This window comes from Parasteatoda tepidariorum, chromosome 12, assembly GCF_982258835.1.
Source record: "Parasteatoda tepidariorum strain Cologne lab strain chromosome 12, Ptep-v5.0, whole genome shotgun sequence".
NCBI classification, from domain to species: domain Eukaryota; kingdom Metazoa; phylum Arthropoda; class Arachnida; order Araneae; family Theridiidae; genus Parasteatoda; species Parasteatoda tepidariorum.
This window is the reverse complement of record NC_141766.1, coordinates 26978093-26999699: the sequence shown is the minus strand read 5'-3', so window position 1 is coordinate 26999699 and position 21607 is coordinate 26978093. Positions and strand designations below refer to the sequence as shown.

General features: G+C 27.2%; 1 protein-coding gene across 1 annotated transcript in view; it reads left to right on the top strand.

The window, feature by feature from the left end:
• Nucleotides 1–13691, top strand: part of LOC147800988 (uncharacterized) — an 84417-nt gene extending 70726 nt beyond the window's left edge. Inside the window, exons 2-5 of the mRNA XM_087155716.1 lie at nt 8388–8409; nt 10230–10281; nt 11192–11256; nt 13570–13691. Coding sequence (XP_087011842.1) covers nt 8388–8409; nt 10230–10281; nt 11192–11256; nt 13570–13634 — 204 coding nt within the window. The 3' untranslated portion in view covers nt 13635–13691. The remainder of the gene's footprint in view (nt 1–8387; nt 8410–10229; nt 10282–11191; nt 11257–13569) is intronic.
• Nucleotides 13692–21607: the final 7916 nt, after the last annotated feature.

Genomic DNA, 21607 nt, shown 5'->3' with positions numbered 1-21607 from the left:
AGAGACAATTTTAAATATTAATCATACGCTTACTGATAATAGTTGTTCGACACAATTTATTTTTATGTATCCTTGTTTTCTACATGGAGGCACCGTCACCTGTTCGCTACGCTCGATAATCCCTGTAGTTGAATCTCATTCATCAAGTTTGAAATAATTGAAGATCAAGTACAAATTGTTTTCTTCCACTTTTTTAAGTAAAAATTACGATTGGATTGCCAGCAGTTGCATTTTAAGGATTCCTAAGTTTTGACAAATGAAGAAGAAGGAAAAACGGTCTCGCCGAGAGTTATTACGCATTGAAGATGTTCTATGGAAAAAGCAGTTTATGCCCGCGCGCAAATTCGTTTTTTTATTCTCTCAGAACTAGCGGTATTTGGCACAAACTGTTCTTAACAATGTTCTTAAAAGTTTTTTTTTCCTGAAAAGTCGATTAAAAATTATTTGCTTAATGTAAAATTATTATACTATTATTTAAGTTCATTATATTAACTTGTTAATTTTGACAAAATAAAAAGGATAGCTGGATTTGAATGATAAATAACTGCGCTTAAAAAAATTACATTTTAGAAAGGCAGAGTGTGCGACACAATGAAAAGGATTTATAAATTAGAAGTAATTTTTTCTTGTTAACCGATCATATAAGAAACAATTCTTATTTCTCTTTATTCTACACATATTTTCAAATGTCAGTATAAAATGTCGAAGTTTTATATTTGGCAACACCTAGCCTTTTTCTATATAATATTTTTTTCTTTATTTTCATTATTTTTAATATTAAGTCAAGAGGGATATTATGAAAATCGCGTAAATGAAAACTTTTTCCACAACAATCAATAAATAATTATTAGTTAAAGAAAAAATGAAAAAAAAACTTTTAAATTGTAATAACTTTCAAACAAATAAGAGTTTCTAAAAGGAAATAAAGACTCTATGTTACGGTTAAAAACAAATTTGGCTCTTTCAGCATACCAAATTTAACTTCCGCAGCTGAATTCTTGCGGTCACAGAGCGGCCCGCATGTTATTTTTCTAACAAGTATAAGAGTAAAAATAATCTTGACTTAATTTTAGAATTATTTTTTAATTCCATTGTAATCTCCGTTCAATTTCCTACATATTAACGTAATTTGAAGTTTCTAAATCAAACAGTGTTTGATAAAATGTAACGTTAAGTTGAAAACCCCAAAACAGTGGCGGTATCAGTGACCTTTTCAGTTTTCTGACAGAGAAGGAAATTTATTCAGTTTTCTGACAGAGAAGGAAATTTATTAATATCTGCTCGTTTCACGTTAATTTAACAATGCAGTTTATTTTTCCAACTTCATATAAAAAGAATTTTCAGGAATGGTCAGTGTTAATGCTATTATTCTAGGTTCTCATGCGTTCGCACTTTTCGATTAGACCAATTTAATCGATTAGATTAACTTCAACACTATTATCTTAAGTAAAGAATTCTAAGAGTCATGAAAAAAATCATGATAGCATCTCGAAAATCAAAAAGCATCTCGAAATGATATAATTAAAAATAAAGAAGATAATTTTTGAAATTCTTGGAATTCATTGTTTTACAGACTGACCTTTTTCTTTTTACTTTCACCAGAGGGTAATTTTAATAGTGTTACATTAAATTACTTTAAAGCAATTTTATATTCGTTTTATAATTAACTTATACACAACTATTGTTCTTCTTTTTGGCAGCAATTATTATATAAATATTAATACCGAAGAAAGAAAAGAATTTTCTGCGAAACGTATATTGGCTGGAATTAAAAATCAATTTAGCCCATTGACTGACAAAAGGACAAAAATTAATTTAGACACCTTCTGTAATTAATGACGACCTTAAAAAAAATCTATCCAAGAAAAACAAATGATTAATGGGTATCCAGTGATTGGAATAGTGCAATTACAATTCTCTCATGTTATTAAACAAATAGTATTCTGTAACTTCCATTAATCATTTTATTAACGAATAAAATTGTAATTGTATAGTATATTTCTTTCTCTTAATAACACATACTTTTTTTTAATTTTTTATTTTAGTAATCTTTTTTTGAATTGATTCTGTTTTTAGAAAACAGTTCAAACCAATCTTTCAATAAAATTTTATATAAATAATATCTGATATCTAGTAACTTATTCTTAGTTTATTTACAGTTAAATATAATAAATTTCGCAATTATAGTAAGAATAAAGAAGTTTAACAAATACGACATAGTTAAGTTAAATTTTTACTCTTTATTTTGTAAAAAAAAAAAAAATTTATTTGATATGCATATTTTTTGTAGAATATTTATTTTGAAGAACTTGTAATTCAACATAACGTTGAGTAATTTACGCTGCGTAATTCTTTTGCCGCATTAACTTATTTATTCTTTATTTGACTTAGCTCAAATAAATATCCCCATAAAATCAATTTAGAGCAGTTCAGTATACATATCTTAATAGAAAATTAAAGGAGTTTAGTTTCCTACTCAGAATTTTAACACTTTAATCTTTACGCTACTATGACAGATATTAAATGAAAATATTATTTTGAATTATTTTCGTAAAAACAAAGTTTACTCACTGTCCCTTCTTTACACGACCCATCATGATAATTAATTCCTCGAATTAGTGCTGTTTTAAATAGTTTTCGATAAAATTATAATAATTTGTATTATTGGTAATTATTGTACTAAAATTAGTAGTTTGTAATGCAAGCGCTTTTGTACGTGGTAAGAACTAGCGATTTTTTACTGTATATATTAAATGTAAAGTCTATATCAAAAAGAGAATCATAAGAATTTTAATGGTCAATTAATTTTATGCAATAGAATTTCAGGAATAAAAAGGAGTTTGTAAGTGTATTTGTGTGCCCTTCATGATATTAAAATATTTGTTGCAAAAAGAAGTAAAGACCTTTATTTTAGAATTAGTTACAGTTTGCTTTGAGGGGGACGAGTATTTCCTCTCTTTGTTAGTGTATGGTAAATTGAGAAGTTAACGACGTCCGGTTATGCGCTTCTCGCATCCCACCCTGTTGGGGGTCAGAGTTCTTGAGGAACTTTAGACTTTTCCAATTTTTTTTTTTTCTTCACTAAAATTTCAGTTTTTATTTATTTCCTTATATTGCTGATGATTATTATTATTTAACATTTTCATAAAACCAATTTTGTTTTCAATTGTTTGCAATAAGCTTTTAATTGAACTATTTATTTTTTCTAAAAAAATAAATAAGCAAATGTATAACAGAAAAACGCAAAATTCTCATATTTCATAGATTGCGAAAAGCAATACACAGTAAAAATCTTTTACAGATCAAAATTCTATTTCTTATGCATCTAACAAAAATCTTTCAACCGGATATGGGAAATTGTAAAAGTAAATAAAAAATAAATACATAAATAAACTCTAACTTTTTAAAAATATTTTTTGATTCAATATTAAAGTCTCATTTGATTAGTAATATAACTTGTTAAAAATGGAGAGAGTCTCGCTTTTTATGATTTATGGGTACAACTAAGCATCATAATTTTTTGCACTTTTTTGGATTTTTAAACCCCTTGTATCTGAACAGTCAAGAGTTTGTAAATGATTCAAATAAATCAAATTCATTCTCATTCATGTGTTTTAAAATTATAAGCAGATATATTTGTTTGTAGGAAAAAAAAACATTATAAAACGAGAAATCAGTTTCAACCTTCCTTAATTTTAACAATTGATATAATAAATCGGTAGCTTACTTAATTAGCTATATCTCGTGGTTCGTGCACTAATAAAGAAAGCTAAAATATAAAAAGAAAACTATAAACGAAAAATTAACGGTAACGAAATTGTTAAATCTTCTTATTTCGCATCTTCATAAATTAGTAAAATCAAATTTTTCTCTCATCTGGACACAAATGCAATAAAAGTTAGATCTTTTGTAATTCATACATTTTAATTTTTTAATGTCCTAATTTTTATGAGTTAAGGTGGAAACTTCTAACCGTATTTCATTTATTAAATTGGCTAAAATGTTCAGACTACACAACATCATTTTTCGTTCTTTTCTTTATCTTTCATCTCTTTATCTAAGCAGTCGAAAGTTTGTAAATTATTTAAATCATGGTGAACGACTATTTGAGTCTTTCACAACTATTGAGATAATATAGTACGTTTATAGTACGCCATGATACAAATTAATCAAGTTTCTTTAAATGCTTCAAATATAAACACATATATATTTTTGTGCAGGTAAAAAAAGAACATTAAAAAACAAGAAATTAGATTCTTTGAACCCTCAAAAATTTGAGTAATTTATCTGATAAATTTGTAATAAGCTTCGTGTTCATGCATCACTGCGATATTTCTTGAATATCTTGATTTTTTTACAACGTAAGCACATTATATTTCTTAAACAAATGCGCAAACAGAAGTTTAACTGTTATGAAACTCTGAAGAAGCATCATAGTATTTTTTTCCCCATTATAGTAATAACTTTTAAGTAGGATTATTTTAAAATTTCTTGTTAGAATTTGTTTTACTAATTAAAGAAATGTTTAATATTTTTTTTCAAGCACAAGTTAGACACTGTTAATAAATTATTAAAAAAAGGAAGAAAATTAATGGTAATAAAATTGTTAAGTCTTCTTATTTCGCAACTTCAAAAATTAGTACTATTCAACTAGACACAAATGCGTAAAATGTTGGATCTTTTATAATTCATGCACTTAAATGTCTATTTTTTAGTATATTTACTTTGAGGAGTTAACTCAGATACTTCTAAACTGGATTTCATCTTTTTAATTAGAAAAATATTCTGCAAAAAATTATCAATATATTGTATTTTTATTTAATTTTTATATGAAAAAATTCATAAACAGTGGCAGGAAAACTACTAAATTATTGAGCCGAATCCTGAAAGAAATATTTACTATAATACATTTCCCTCTGAATAAAAAAGTCCTAAGGAGCGAAGTCCCCTCCGCTATTTTTGGGTGTTTATTTTAACTTTACATTTTGCTTTGCTGTACAAAAAGTATAAGATTTAGAAGTTTCAAATTACGAAGGATAAGCGGTGGAGGCTCAGGGGAAGGAACGCTAGCCAACTAATGAGTTTTGAGGATTTGAATCTTAAGAATTGCTGGTTGATACGAATTTCGTACCCGGCTGACATAAAATATTCCAAGTGATAGACGCATCGTGGATTATTAGAGTCCCATCTTCGTCTTGCTAATCACGGGAGGTTTTCGTGGTTTATCTCACCATGAAAAAGTTCTCCACGAAGGCAATTCGTTCCCGATACTTTTGTACAGGAGTTCTCTTATTTCTTGGTTTAGATTCAAAATTACAATGATATAAAGTTGAACACTGGTAACCATGAGATCAAATTCGGGTTGGCTGTTCAACAACAGTTATAAAATAAAATTACAAAGGATTACAGAAAAATGAACAGAGAGTGCGATGAAAATGAAAATGACTATTCTATAATTAGTTTGGAAATTGTTATCTGCAAAATCTGGTGTAAAAAAATACTGTACTGGCTGCTTTGTAGAACACAGAAATGCAAATACTAATTAGAAATTTTGCGCTCTGTAAAGGCTAATTTTGATCTTGAAATTAATACCGGTATTCAAATATGTTCGAAAATTAATTGCAATTTTATTATTGCCTTTTACGCACCTTTTTTCTTCTTCTTTTTCTTTTCACGTGATTGTTCTCATGATGAGTTGTAGAGAAAATTTCGATTTTGATTGTTAACTTAAAAATCACTAATTGTTAATAAAAAAATACTGCGATTGGTTGATATGTTTGCTAGAAAAGAAAATTTAATCAAAACTACCAAAATATTGTAAAACTTACTTTATTTCCGGCTATAGGGAAAAACCAAAAAGCTCAGTATTTTTTAACGAAGTGGTTTAGTAATGTTTTCGGTAAAGTAATAAAAAATTTAGATTTTATAATATGAGTTGAAATGCGAAAAACGTGGTAAAATTTTATAATTTTACCATGATAGTTTAGAGCACTGTATAAAAACCATTTGTTCAGAAAAATTTACTATTCAGTTTTATATTTTTTACTAAATGTGAGGTTAAAAGAGCTATAATTTTGAAAGCTAGAGTATCCGGTTAACTGCTATCATTTTAACAAAAAAATTACCAAATAAATGGTTTAAATACTTGGTTTTATTAACAGAGCTATGGCTTTGTTTTGAAAAAATGTTATTATCATAGAATGCGGTAATTTAAGAAAAACTTTTTCTTCGCGTAGTTGGCTGAAAGGTAACTTGGTTAAAATTTAATTTGCTGAAAGGGCGGATTTATGTGTAAACTTAACAAGAATTTTGTTTTGAAATTCCAATATGTTTGAAAGCAATTGAAAATTTAAATACCCATTCCTTATATCTTTCTTTAAGTTTTTTTGCTTTAAATATTGACCATTGACTATTTATCCATTGTCATAAAAAATTTATTTTATAAACATGCGCTCAAGTTGTTGTCAATAAAAAGTAGCGAAAGACAGCCAGAGAGAGAGATTTGTTTGTTGCCTAATATCACTCTTAATAATTATATTGACATTTTTAAAAACAATAAACTTAATAAATAACGCTAAAACCGTTCCCTGTTTAAACTTCAATAAGTCTTGTTAACGAGTAGTATTACTTCTCATTTTTTTTTTCCAGTTGAGTTACACAATCTAAATTCCTTAAGTTTTTTTTTTCTTTTTTAAGTACAGATAATTATTTTTCAAATTTATTAAATCCTTTATTTCATTATGCTTAGCAAAATGTTCTTACATAAAGCTGCAATACTTGTATATTTTGAAAATAAAATGTTATGTGTTTTGCGAAAAGTGAAAAATATTGCAGCTTAAGGAAGTATATATAAAGAAAAAAAATCAATGATGAATGAACGATAAGCAATTACGGGAGTGAGCGGAGTAAGAAAAGGGTAAAGCCTGCTATTTTTTATTTTTGTATAAATGGAATGATTTTTAAACAAAAAATAGACAGGTAATTTTTAACTATGCATTTAATGAAATATTTAAAGTTTCAAATGATAAAATAAAAAATAACGTTTTTCATTTGTTATAGCTATGCAAATAATAGCAAAATAAAAACTGATGTTACTTCAAAAAATTTCGATGCATGTTTTGAAATATAAACTGCGTGTATATAAGTGTGTTTCAAAGTATAAATTTAAAATATAAACTAAATAAAACTGTTTGAAAACTAATAATGGATTTCTAAAATCAATGTTGTTGCTTAAACGTAAATAAAATAAAGTTTTAAAGTTAAAGTTACGATTTTTATGTTAAAGAATTTAAAAATCCTGAATTTTAATGCCATAGAAAGTATAAATATGCATAGCTAAATAGAATTTCATCGCATGAATATCATCTGTAAGAAAGTTAAAAGAACATCATTATCCTTATAAAGATAGTTAAAAGAAGTAAGTATTTAGTAGAAAAATAAAGTAACCTCAAATTTTTGCTTTAAGTATCCAAGGTAATGAATTTGTTGCAGTTGGTTATTTAGGATTTTAAATCTTTCTGATCATTAGCTTTCAACCAAAAATATAATTATTTTTTAGTAATGTAATTGAATGATATAAAAAAAACCAGTCGTCATGCATTCATTCATAAACAAAAACAAAAAAATTCTTAACTCGGGGAGTGATTTATAAAGACTTTTAGACGAAAATATATATATATTTTTTTAAAAATTTATAATTTTGTAGTGCTAATATTATATTTTACACAGCCAGTTTGCTAATGTAAATAAATTTGCCCAATTAAAGTTATTTAATTATTTATAAAAAATATTTCATAAAAGTAGAACGTGTTTTTATGTACTAAAATTGTTAAAAAGCTGATGAAACCTAAAAAATGGTTTATTTACTTAAACGTCCTTAATTATGGAATCTTTACTGTTCATTATAAAGAAACGATATTCTAATTTACTACTCCGCAAATCAAAATATATATGTAAGCATTATTTCCGAGTTTATATGTATTAAAAATTTTTCTTACGAAAAGTACTCAAATGAATTTTGACTTCAATAATTTTTTAATTTAGTAAGCTTGCTTATCGCTAATAGTTAATAAAATATTTTAGTGCAGATTAATTTTTTATTATGAGGACCAGAAATTGTCTTCAAGAATTCAAAATAGATATTCATTACTGTTTGAAATCACCAGATAAGTATGTTTGAAGTCCTTGAACTAAAAAGAATGTGGGGAAGCACATTTTGTCCCCTACCCCCAATTCTAAGAAACATTCCTTTCAAGTACGGAAAAGCTGCTCAGTAGGTGGTCGTTGATTACTTGTATAGAACAAGCTAAAAGATTCATTTGGCGAAAAGGGTGTAAAAAGAAGGAGATAAACGTAGCCCCTAGTTTTCTTCTTTCTTCGAAAAATAGAAGTGGCGCCACTTGAGAGCAAGTAAGTAACAAGTTTTTTCTCTTTAGTTCATGTAATTTAAAAATTTTTTTAACTTATTTATTAAATAGCTTTTTAAAATTAGTTTAATTCGCTTTGATTTTATTTGCTAAGTTTTTAGAAATTATGTTTTATAACTATAATACTTCAGTTGGCTATTTTATCTTATGCTTTCCTGTTGTTTAGTTTAAGCTGCTAGTTTAGTTTTAAAATGAATTAGACGATTTTTTTAATAAATAAAAGTTCAATTAACTCTATCTAATAAAAGAAAAATTTATGATTTCTTATGCATTAATTAAAAATGCTTCTTTCATTTTTCGGAAGCATTGATTAATTTAATAATTTACTTCATTTCGGTAGCCATATTTTTTCTCTGAAGGATTGTTAAAAAACATTATTTGAATTATCTAAACCGCGGGTGTCACTTATTGTTTCAAATAATAATTTTGATTAGATATAAGAAGAAATATTTTTTGAACCACCATAAAATAAATAAATAAATAGTAAGAGTTTAAATTTTTTCATCTCTAATTAGTTACTTTATATTTAAATTATACTTTAATTTTGATATTTTTCTGCTTTGACTTTTTTAAATTAAAAAAAATAATAATAACGTTGGTAAACATGTAAAAATTGTTCCACTAAACACTTCCACTTTTAAAGTTTTTTTGAGTATTTTCAGAATATATTTTTAAACAATTTAAATATTTGTTTTGATACTCAATATAATATATTCTTTGTTCTAAATAAATAAATAACAAAATGACATATTAAATAGAAGGACAGTATTTCTAATTTTTATTTTGTTGTTTTTATACTTCTTTTGCAATTAATGAATTGCTGTAGAGGTATAAGAACATTTCAAATCTTTATATTAAGTTTAATTTTACGATTAAATTTGTTTTAAAATGAATTAATTCGTTATAAAATTATTATGTTGTAAAACTGAATTTGTTATAAAGCAAATTTAATTTAAAATTACGTTCAATTTTTTTGAATAGAAATTAGAATATTATTTCATGGTTATTATTTTTAAAATTTATTCATAAGTATAATAATATTTTCTGTATAATATTTTTTTTCATGAAATAAAGCTTTTTGTATTAAATATTGTTGGTCCTCAATGCTATAAAGACGATTACTAATTCTTTTTTTCCAGTTATTGTGCAAAATCTATAATTTATCTCATGTAATTTATCTTCTTCTTAATTTACTATTTTGAGTTTTTAAATGGTTGTTAATTCTAAAATATACCTGTTCAGCCTTCACCTTTGACAATTTTGTGTTTAAGAAAGTGTATACATTTTCTACAAAAAAGAATTTTTATTAACTGTTTAATTAAAATTTATGATGATAACTGTGTAGTGGAAATATATAATCTAAAAATTGTTGGAAACTATTCCTCAAAAATTCAGGAAATTTTATTTTTAAAATTGAGAGGGAGCCCTAACTAACAAAAGCTTTATTTAGAATTTGTCTATTTATTTTAATTCTAATTTATCTATTTATTTTAATTCTAATTGGCTAAAAGACTAGTTCTTTTTCTAAATTAGAATCAAAAAAATTTTAAGAGAAAATTGGTAAGGTAAAATTTGGTAAACATTCAACTTATCGTCAGTTACCAAAAATATAAATATTCGCTGTAATTTTAATATATGATCCTTCTCTTTCCTTTAAATCAAAATTAATTTCATTTAAATCAAAAAATTGTTTTTAACAAAAATTATAAAATATAATTAGTTAGAAACAGTTTTGATTTTGTTGATTTTTAACTGTTTTTATGACGATCATACTCTAATTTATTCCTTTTCTTTTATGGAAAGACAGGGCGAACGATCCAAGAAATGCTAATCCAGCCATCAACAGCAAAATAAGGTAAGAACATAGTGAAACATTAAATATTAATATTTTTTTCAATTAAATCACATATTTTTGATTTGCAAAAAGAATTTTGATTTTTTTAATTAATAATTATTGTGCTTATCAAAATTAAGTTCACTTTATGTATTTCTCTAACACAGTCTTTATTAATAACAAGTGTTTTTATTACTCATATAAGCTTTTATATTTATATTTTTGCAATATTCTTATTTAATAATTTCTTAATAAGGTTTCGTAATAAATGAAAAATGCACTTTATGAATGTATAAATTAGGTGAAAAGATGTGCTGACAATTTTATATCATTACGATATTTTAGTATTTGTTTTCTCTGTTTTCATGCCTGTTATAACATTTTTTTATCATTCTATTTTTTAATTAGTTAGAAAACAAAATTTTAAAAGAAATTATTTTTACTGTTAAAATAACTACGTAAAGTTATGAATGAATAACGAAATATTTTTCGTTATTTTATTTGAAATGATAATATTATATAATATTTCATTTTTCCATAAGTTTCACCAGCATATAATATTCGTATTAAAGCAATTATTTTAGCAAATATTTTTTACTTAAAAAAATACATGAAAAAAATTAAAAACTTTGTCCACATTAAATTTGGGCTGAAAGGCTGAAAGTATTCCCCTACAAGCTCGTGCTAAGTTTTATTGAATTTACCAATTCACATTTAGTTCCCCTAACACACCACATGCTTAGAGTATAAACAAGATAAATGATAAACAATGAACTTATTGTCATATTCCATAACTGAAATAAAAATATTTACATTAATCTTCATACATGATTTTAGAAACAGTTTTTTTAATGTTTCGATTTTGTTGTTTTTGTTTTAACTAATTTTACAACTATCATATTCTAATTATAGTTTTTTTTTTCTTTCATAGGGAGTCAGGATGGAAGATCAACAATGAAGATAAAACTCAAAATTTAAAAATCAACAAAAAGGATGGTAAGAAATAATTTTATATTTTACCTTAGGTTACCATATGGTTGAAAAGAAACCAGTTTTTTTTGTTTAAACTGGGGGTTTTGTGTTTTTTTAAAACAATTTGTGGGACATTATTTTAAGCCAATTGAAATTAACCGAGCCAATTCAAGGTCTTTCATAGCAATTAACTATTCCTTTAACTATTAATTAATATTTTCAATAAACAACTAAAAATATCCACTCTTTTCTTTAAATATATTAACAAAATATCTAATAAAAAAGGAAAGAACTAAATATTTAAGTATGCAGCTTTATTTAGCAAGCAAAATAAACATTCAGCATTTAAATTTGATTTTAGTGATACCATAAAGAATGATTCTCTACCTTGCTTGCCCGTAATATAGAAATGCTATATTTCAATATTGTTTAATTAATGTTATTATTTAGATGTGTATAATTTATGATATTAGTATGTAATTAAATTTCATGGAACATAATTATTTTTTAATCCATTAATATAATATAAATTTTTATATATTTAAGGCAATATATCATATATATTTTATATGAATGATAATTAAAAAGTGTTTTCTTATATGGTGCATTATAATTATTTGATAAAAAAAGATACAAAATTTATAAGGAAAGATATAATAAAAGTAAGTTTTTATACTAATAGTTTAATAATAAAGTATAAATTTTCTCTCCATTTATTTTAGCATAATAGTTTATTTAATAAGTTAAATAATATCCGAGTTCATAGTCCTGAAATTTCTGAATTCCTGATAAAGAAAAAAAAACAACTTTATTCTCATGTTTTTTTAGCTTTTTGCTCTGATTTCTGACAATGTCTGTGTTCAGAACATCACATATTCTACAAATACTAATGCAGTTCCTAAAACTATCAGTTTGAATAATCAAAAGATTTGTATTTCTGATGTAATATATATATATACATATACATATATATATATATATAAATGCCAAGACACAATATTTACTTTGCCTTCCTTTCAAAATAATTGAAACTCCACTTAAAAGTAATTTATTAAGGATGTCACGAATTTAATTGCAGATTTTAAATAAATATTGGTATGAAATAATATTAAATAATTGATACTGGTTACAGAAGTACTATTAACATTTCCTAATTATCAATCTCAAACTGTTACGAATCGCTCATTAATAGAATTAAAAAAATTATTCAAGCTTTGTTTCTGGAATTAAAAAATTTATATTTAGAGCAAATTATACTTTTTTGTTAATTTTTTTTACAGTTAACTGATAAATGTATAATGTACCAGCAATTTGGTTATTAATATAATGTCGCATTAAATAAAATTAAATATAACATGAATATTGTTAATAAATTGTTGGGTTTAAGAAAATCATTTAAAAAAAAAATTTTTTTTCTACGTTTACCATTCAAAACATTGAATGAATTGTTTTCATAACACTTAACATTACTTTAAAATATTATTATAGCTACAATAGTTAACATTTCTAACTAAGATGGTTAAAATTATTTAATTATTACCAAACTAATTGAATAAATAGAATTATAATTATGTTTTTCATTCTCAATTTGCTAATGAATGTTAAAGTTTGTGATACTATTTTTCAATTAGATATCTAAAGCAGATTAAATTAGTTTAGATCAGATTGCATTGCTGAAAAAACTTTTTTAAATTACTTTGGGTAGAATAAGTCTTGATATCTATGAGCTACATATATATGAACTGCATTTAAATAATTAAAAAATGAAATGTGAATAATTTTAATATGTTTGGCAGTTGATCTATTTTAAAAAATAATAATTTGCTTGCATATCCCTTTCACCATTTCTTAGTAAATAACCTTATTAATGGAAAAAAAAAAGACTTGAATTAAACATACTATAAATAATGTTTTTATTAGTTACATAGTATAAAAAGTATTTATAATTATAATAGTTAAATGATAAGTTTATTTAAGTAATTGATTTTTTTCAAATCTATTTCTTTAAATCAATACTTTTCTTAAGTATAATCATTAAAGGGATGTATGACTATAATAATTTACATACATATCTCTTTTATTATTTCTTAGTGAAATACTATCATTATCTCTGAAATCAGATCTTAGTTGTTTTTTTAAATGCAACCTAAAGAATGCATATTTATTAACTAAATTCAATATCATATTTTTATAATTAAATTAATAATTTTTTGTAAAAATAATCAGCTTGTCTTAATCCATGGCTTTTAAAAAATCAGTTGATTTAAATCAATGATATTTTTTTTCTGTGAACATTTAATATATCTATAGTAAAATAAATTGCTTTATTTTTTGCAGGAAAAAGGCTCATTGAAATAAAGCTTCTGGAATGGGATAAAGAAAATATATTTGTCCATATGTAAATAGTGTATACAGATGTATTGATTTGTTACAAGGAAATAAAACTCCTTCATGGTTTATTTTAAGCTTTATTGTTGTTAAAATTCCTGCTTTTATATATTTAAAATTACTAAAATGGTGTATTATTTACTAGTACAAAATATTTTTTTTTGAAAAAACTATTTATGATATATACTGTTTATCTAATATTTAATAAAATTAATGACTTGATGAATATACACAAAATTATAGGATAAATAAACTTTTATGTGTAAGTTTCTATCAATAAAAGCTAGATGTAGGTTTTAAATATATAAGCATTATTTTAAAAACTTAAATAACTTATTTATTGAGTTGCATTGTGTTTTATTTTAGAATAAAAATTTGTACTTAATTTCCTCTATCTCAAAATGCTTAAAAAATTTAAATACTCAATTCAAAAAGATTTTTTTTTATATGCTTCTACTTTAAATGATAGCGCTTATAATTGTTTAAAATGAAATAAAAAAAAGTCTATTTTATTGTACGAAGATTCATTGGACATTTGGTTATAAATTAAATAATTGTTTTACACCATTTTGTTTTTTATATTTTCATAAAACAGTATGCATGTAATGACAGTTGTTGTTATATTACAATATAAAAAGCTAAGAATCAATAAATTACTATCACTGATATCAGCCGAGTAGAACAAACACTCGTGACAATTTATGTTCCCTAAATAAGAATTGTAACAAAATGCAGCAAGAAGTCTTTGAAATTAAAAGCTAAGTTCTAATAATAAAAAATAAAAAAAATGCCGAGACACCTAAAATAAAGGTGTGATACCGGCAAGGACGGCATTAAAGTTTTCTATTGAACCAAGTGGGAGGTGAGTTAAGGGTGGTTTATTAGCAAATAAGGCAAAGAAGTTCGCCTAAGCATCTGAAATAAAGGTGTGATACCGGCAAGGACGCCATTAAAACTCTATTGAACCGAGTTTGAGGTGAGTTAAGGGTGGTGCATTGGTAAATAAGGCAAAGAAGTTCGCCTAAACACCTGAAATAAAGGTGCGATATGGGCGAAAACGGCATAGACGTTTTCTAATCAGTCTACAGTTAAGGTGCCTTAACGGCAAGCGAGGCAACGACGTATGCCAGTGAACGTATTCAGCTTTTGATAAAAAGGCAAAAAAGACATCATAAAGGTTCAATAAAAGCCTTTACGGCAATTTTCTTTTTATTCTGTGAAAAAAATTTTTTTCCCCGGTATTTAAAAGGCAAAAATGGCAAAGCAATCCAGAGGCAACAAAATAGTCCCGGTCCTTCAACGATTGCCAGAAGTTTGCCTGAAATGCCATGCACTGGCCCTCATTCTGGCCCAGATTTCACTTTATTAACGGAACCGATACGGCAATGAAAAGCCCGCCGTAATGGCACTTTAGGTGAGCCGGCATTGTCCCTTCACTAGCCCAAAAGTTGTGTGCTTGTTGGGATATTTCTCCTTAAAAAATATCGTAATGGATTACAGTTAATTAACAATAAGACTTTTAACTCATTATAACGTACAATTCTTGTTTCGTTAATAGTAGCATTTTGTCGATGACTCGGACACTTGTCGTTATAACGAACTTTTGTGATATGCTTTACTCCTTTCATCGGATATTTACTGTATTATTATACGCGTTATTTCAACACAGTAGTTTTAACTTAGTAGAATATTTAAAGTGTATGATGATGCCATTATACGCGTCACACTTTTCCAAGCTTTTAAAACTTCTTTAATTTCATCAAATTATTTTGTAGATGAGTGCGACGAGCTCTTTGCTTTCGCTTACAGCTCTGTATTTCCATTTATGTGGTCGAGGCTTGATTGATAGCTGAAGGTGGTAATAAAATTACTATTTTATTGTTTATTGGATTTACATGCGTTTGCAAGCTTGAGTGCTCAATTTAGGCTTACAAACCTTTGCCAAATAGAAGGACAGATTGCACAATACAGAGAATTACAGCACGAAGATACACCCAGGGTAACAGCGGGATTCGAACCCGCTACCTCCTCGCTTTGCACAACGTTTGGCGGATGATACCACTCGACCACGGAGGCCCCATTATTATTTTCAGGCCTGCCAACTACTACGATTTTTCCAAAATATTATATAGAGCGGTAGACATTTAAAGTCCAATGCTTTCAGAATATTTGGTAATTTTGCCAACATTTTGAAAGTCTCACTACGATATAGCTAGAGCAAAGTGGCTTGGCATATGAACTTTTCAATCATTTATATGTTAGGGTGAGGAAAATAAATTCAAATGGGCAAAAAATAATGCATTTAAAACATAAACTTAGGTACCACTAGAATAAATTTTTGCATAAGGCGTAGAAAGTTGGCAGCTCTGTATTTTTAATCATTCTTAACCCTATTATAATTAAATTAAATTAATTGTCTGATTTTTCTATCACATTTTATAAAAAGCGAATATAAATATTTTATTATTTTCTTAACAATCTATGCAACGACTAACTTTTTAATTCAATACAAATGACTCACTTATTAATTTAACGTCACGACAAATCCTGTATTAATATCTATTTTTCGAAGCTACTTTATTTCTCTAAGCACAAAAAATATTTCTGTTGCAGGGTTGTATTAAATTAGTTACCTTTTAGTGATTAAGTAGTATCCAGATTATTTAAAATTTAATACTAAAAATGAGGGTTGGCATTATTTTTGGCTATATTATCTATCGATAACTCGCCAAATTTTGCATCACTTTCCATGCTCCTAAGCATCCGTTATGCATTCATTTGTAATTTGTACTTCTTGGCGCTAGAGCTGGGAGAAGGATTTTGATGCCTGATGGCCCTACAGTCTGACAGTTGAAAGCGCAATTTTTTTTTTTTATAAAAATGAGTGATAAAATAAAAAAAAAAAAATTCATGCTAAAGTGTTAGCCCGCCTCTGAGGAGCAGATTTGAAAGGCGCTATTGCGGGGAACTTTTCTACTGCTAAATAAATGACTATGTTTGATTTTGCTGCTTATTTTATGAGTTAAAGATATGGTAATTTCTTTTACAACCCCATTATTAACACGGTTTAACAAGCGAAATATTATAAAAGGAATTCAATACATAAAAAATCCTTACTTATATTCAAAATATATTTTCGTAACTAAGAAGTGATGATTATTTAGAATAGCGGTTCCTCTGCTTTCTTTTCAGAATTAGTTTACCATTTGTAGTTATGATAAATGTACTTCAATTGCTTACCCTATGTTCTATTTTATAAAAATATTCGCAAAATAATAATAAATTAACTTTGATTTTTTTTTTTTTTTATAATTCGAGTTAAATAATGATGTAATTTTTTTTTCTTTCATAAATAAGATAAATGCTTCTTTGCTTTTTCTTTATTTTTTTTAAACGCAACATTAATTAAAAGAAAAAAATATATTTTAAGTGTCTCAATTAATGGAAATGAAACTTTTCTTAACTTAAAAATATATATTTTTTCTATTAAAAAATAAACTATAAAGCTCTTTATAAGTTTCATTATATTGGTTAAGTAGTTTTTATTCGTTGAAAAAATTAATTTTTTATAGCTCCGTATTAACTAAATGTTTTTAAATAATCTTTTCTTCAAATTAAATCTTCTAATCGTCTAGTTTTATTCATTTTTTGCGTGTTAAAAGAATGATTAATACTCTTGATGTTCATCTTTTTCAAAAATTTCCAGTAGGAGTTGATTTGAACATTTTTTTTCTTATCCTAAATAAGTTGAGTTTCAAAACTATTCACGCTAAAACTTTCTTTATCTCTACGTTTTAATATTCTAATCAAACCTCTTTTTCGTGCAAAAAGCTTACAATTTTCCCCTTTATACTTTTATTTGGTTCTTTAGTTAAAAGACAGCTTAATAGATGTCTCTCAGACTTTAAATCAACTGAACGTTAATTTGCACGCTTTCTTCAAATTCATCAAATAGTTCTTTTAAAAAAGAAATTATTCGCTTCATTCTAGTTTATTTTGATCAAACATAAATTGCTTGGTCTTACGAAGCACTTTAATATAACTTTTAGTGTTGATATGATTTTTGAGTTATTAAGGAATAAAAGTTTTTTTTGTTGCGTTTAAAGCTGTTAGGCTTATTAAGAACGTGTCAAATACTTTATTAAAATTTCTGCAACAATTATTTACCTTTTTAGCATATTTTCTGCATGAATCTTTAAAGAAGAGGATTTATTTTTCGATTTGTTTGCAGTTTGTTGTCATAATCTTAAGGTTTTTTCCTTTATTCTTTTCTTTATTTTGATTTTTGTTTTAAATTATATTTAATGGAGTAATTTAGTAAGTTTATAAAAATAAACGTCTTCAACAATTTGTTTTTCTTTGTCATAACACATCCTGCGTTTCTCACAATTTAAACTGTCTTCCTTCTAAAAAAATATATTTAGTTTATAAGAAAGAATGAATGCTTTATTAATTGCTCATTAAGATGTGTTTTTTTCTTCTTAAACTTTGCATAGTTGGCATGGCTTCAGCATTTTCACACGCAAGAATATTAATACAATTTTAAAAAAATCGACGTTTAAAAGAAATATTGATACTTCTTAATCCTCACTATTGAGCCACGATGGGTTCGGGGAAAGAGCGTTCGCTTTCCAATGAGGTGAACCGGGGTTCGATCCTGGAGATGGCTGGTCGATACGAATTCCGCAAGCGGCTTGCATCGACCACAGTGCTGACGTGAAATATCCTCCGTGGTAGACGGATCATGGGTTACAGTCCCCTTGCCGTCAGACTAACTTGGAGAGGTTCTCGTGGTCTTCCTCTCCATGTATCGCAAATGAGGGTTAGTTCCAATCCATCAAAAAGTTCTCTACGAAGGCTAAATTCTCCCAATACTTGATCCAGGAGTTCCCTTGTCTTCTGGATTGGGTTCAAAATTACAAGGCAACGGAGTTGAATATTAGTAATCGTAAACTCAAAAATTGGGTCAGCTGTTCAACGACGATTATGAAATTATAAAAATAAAATATTGAACAAATTTATTGAAACTTAAATAAGTTATGGTAAGTTCAAGCTTAACATCATTACACTGATGTTTTAAGCCACTTAACCTCACTCATCCATTGTATAGCACCTAGCTCCGTTTCTTCCGGTTTTATCTTTTAAAATCAATGATAGAAAAGTGACTAATTTTCTTACCACACTAAGGCTATGTGGACTATGTATAAGATGGTATCCTCTTTCCTAATTTAATCACCACATCCAGTGAGAGGATTTTCAAGTACTGCTTTTTCGGACATATTGCTTCATATAAGGCTGGTTGTTTAATTTGCTACTAGTATCCTACTTACTATTCTCAACTTTCCACTAGTGGTGTGAGCGACACCTTAACCAACTGAGTAACCTCAGTAACCTGAGTAACCTGAGGAAAATATTATTAAGTCAACTTACAAAGTCTTAACCACTTAACACATTGTTGACCGGCAACTTTTCTGAAAATTTCCCCATGTGCCCGGCTATTGTTTTAAAAGCGGATGTGGAAGTAAAGCAATATAAATAACGTTAAAAAAATTTTTATTCTGAATGCCGTGTGATAAAAAATATAACAATCACCTACGTGTAATGGCACACCACAAGTTTTGCAACTATCGTAAAGTTATAATAAATTGGTCGAGAATTAAATAGTGAAACTTAAAAAATAAGGAAAATTACGCTCACTTTTTAAAATAACCACCACGAGATCACTGCTAATATGATTGCCATGACTCGTGACCGGTCACCAACGCTTGGCCACGAAAGCACGAGTTAACTCGTGACCGGTCAGCAATGTGTTAATATTCTTTCTGTTCAACTTTACTGTTGTACCGAGTAGTCCAATTGAAATACGACTATTTAATATCCCCATACAGTTTACTTTAATACCTTATTAGAGTAGTAAGAAATTTGCTTGATGTTATAATTGAACGTGCTAATATATCATTCAACTGCTTATTTTAAAGATAATTCTAAACTGCTTATCTCAGTTTAGAAAATTTTACTAATGGTAGCGAATTTTACGGTTTAATATTTAATTTATATGTTCCCTACTTTATAAATCATTTAAAGCATATGATAAAATTCCTCTTCGCATTTGTTATCTGGGGCACAGCTTAAAAGGTTTTCACAATTTAACATAATTCTGGAAACTTTTATTTTCTTACCTTTTGAATTTATGAGGTGCTTTTACGTCTTATGTTTCGTCCGATCACCAGTTTCAGACGTTTTTTTTAAAAATTGCGTCAACTCAAAACCGTTTGTACCCCTAAAAAGCAAAATTAATTGGTAGTAAAATCATTTCATACCTAACTTGTCATCTTGAATAGTTAAGAAATACTGACTACCAAGAGTAATTGGCAGTTATAACATGATTGTAGAACTGATTTCTTAGGCAGGGCTTTCAAAGGCGCACAAATTTTTTTCCATTGGGAGCAAACTACTCATAAAAGCTATATAAAGTATTACAAATTTCACAAACACTTCAATTTAGATAATATACATCTATATTTCTTTATTAAAAAATGGACACCATGGAAGCGCAGAAGGCCCATATCCCATACATCATGAAATAGTATAAAAAGTTAAAATAAAAGGCAGTTTGAGTTCAGCACTCTATGGGATAATATATATCTAGCATGAAGCAGACTTTTATCCAAGAAATAAATTTCCAAATCTTAGCGGTGATTACGAAGATTCAAATTACCATTTTTTAAAAAAACGAGAAATACACCGAAGAGCCATTGCATTATTACCACCTTGCTAATAACATGTAGGACAACCTTTAGCCCTCAAAACTGCTAGCACCCGCCAGCGCATTGATTCCTCAAGGTGCTGATAGGTAGTCTTAGGTATCTGGTACCAAGAGCTCACCAACTGGTCCTGCAATTCCCTCACATTGCGAGGGGGTAGCGTGGCAGCACGAATTTGGTTTTCCAAGTAGAACCACAAATGCTGTATTAGATTAAGATCAGGTGAATTTGGGGGCCAAGACATGACTTGAAAGTCACTGGAATGTTCCTCGACGATTCGACCCTTATGACTTGGTGCATTATCCTGTTGGTAAACACCATCCCCCGCAGGAAAAACTGTTGCCCCATGAATGGGTGAACCTCGTCTGCAACTATGCTCAAGTAGCTTGCAGACGTCAGGGATTGTTCTATAAGGATTATGGGTTCTAATGTGCTCCAGGAAATTATTGCTCCTCGGCGAGAAACCATGAAAACCTGGGCGAGCCCATTGTTATAGATGGAGGGTGGTCATAATGATCAAGTCAGATCAAGAAGATAAAAATAGCCACGTTTAAAGTTTTCTTTTTAATCGTTTCTCACTCTGAACATACTGAAACATTTTTAGTTTTATTTTGTTTTTCGATCTGATGGGTCTCGAGATATCGTAATTTTAAACAGTTTGTAAATTATTTTAGTTTTCTCAATTACATCACATTTGTATTGCAAAATGCATAAACTTGCAATTCAAATAGGGTCACTTTTTTCTGGAGAATCCAAATCTGCAGTAAAAAAAGTGTTTATTTTTTAAGATTTCAAAGTTGCCTTCTACCCCTTGGTAGTGGTGTGAAAGATTGAATTTGGAATCATTGGATAGCATTCAAAAATTTTAAGCTTAATTAACTTCACTTTTTCGATCCGATTTAATTTCACTATACTTTTTTACTACTTTTAATATTGCCTTTACTATAATTACTGTTAGTTTAATCATAGATATAATCAATGTTAGTACAAAGTATAGCGAAATACTAATTTTATTTTGAACTAAGTAATGGTGAATTAATTAAATCAAACAATTATAACCCCTCACACAAATAAATTGCTAAAGAACTACTTTGGTTACCAGTTTTATCTGTTTGCCTTGATTGATACTGAATTATGCTGGCATGTATTTGTGACAGTCGGTGCGAAAGGGTTAATCCCCAAATTTAATAGGTTGTACTTTTATCTAATAAACGAGTCACTAA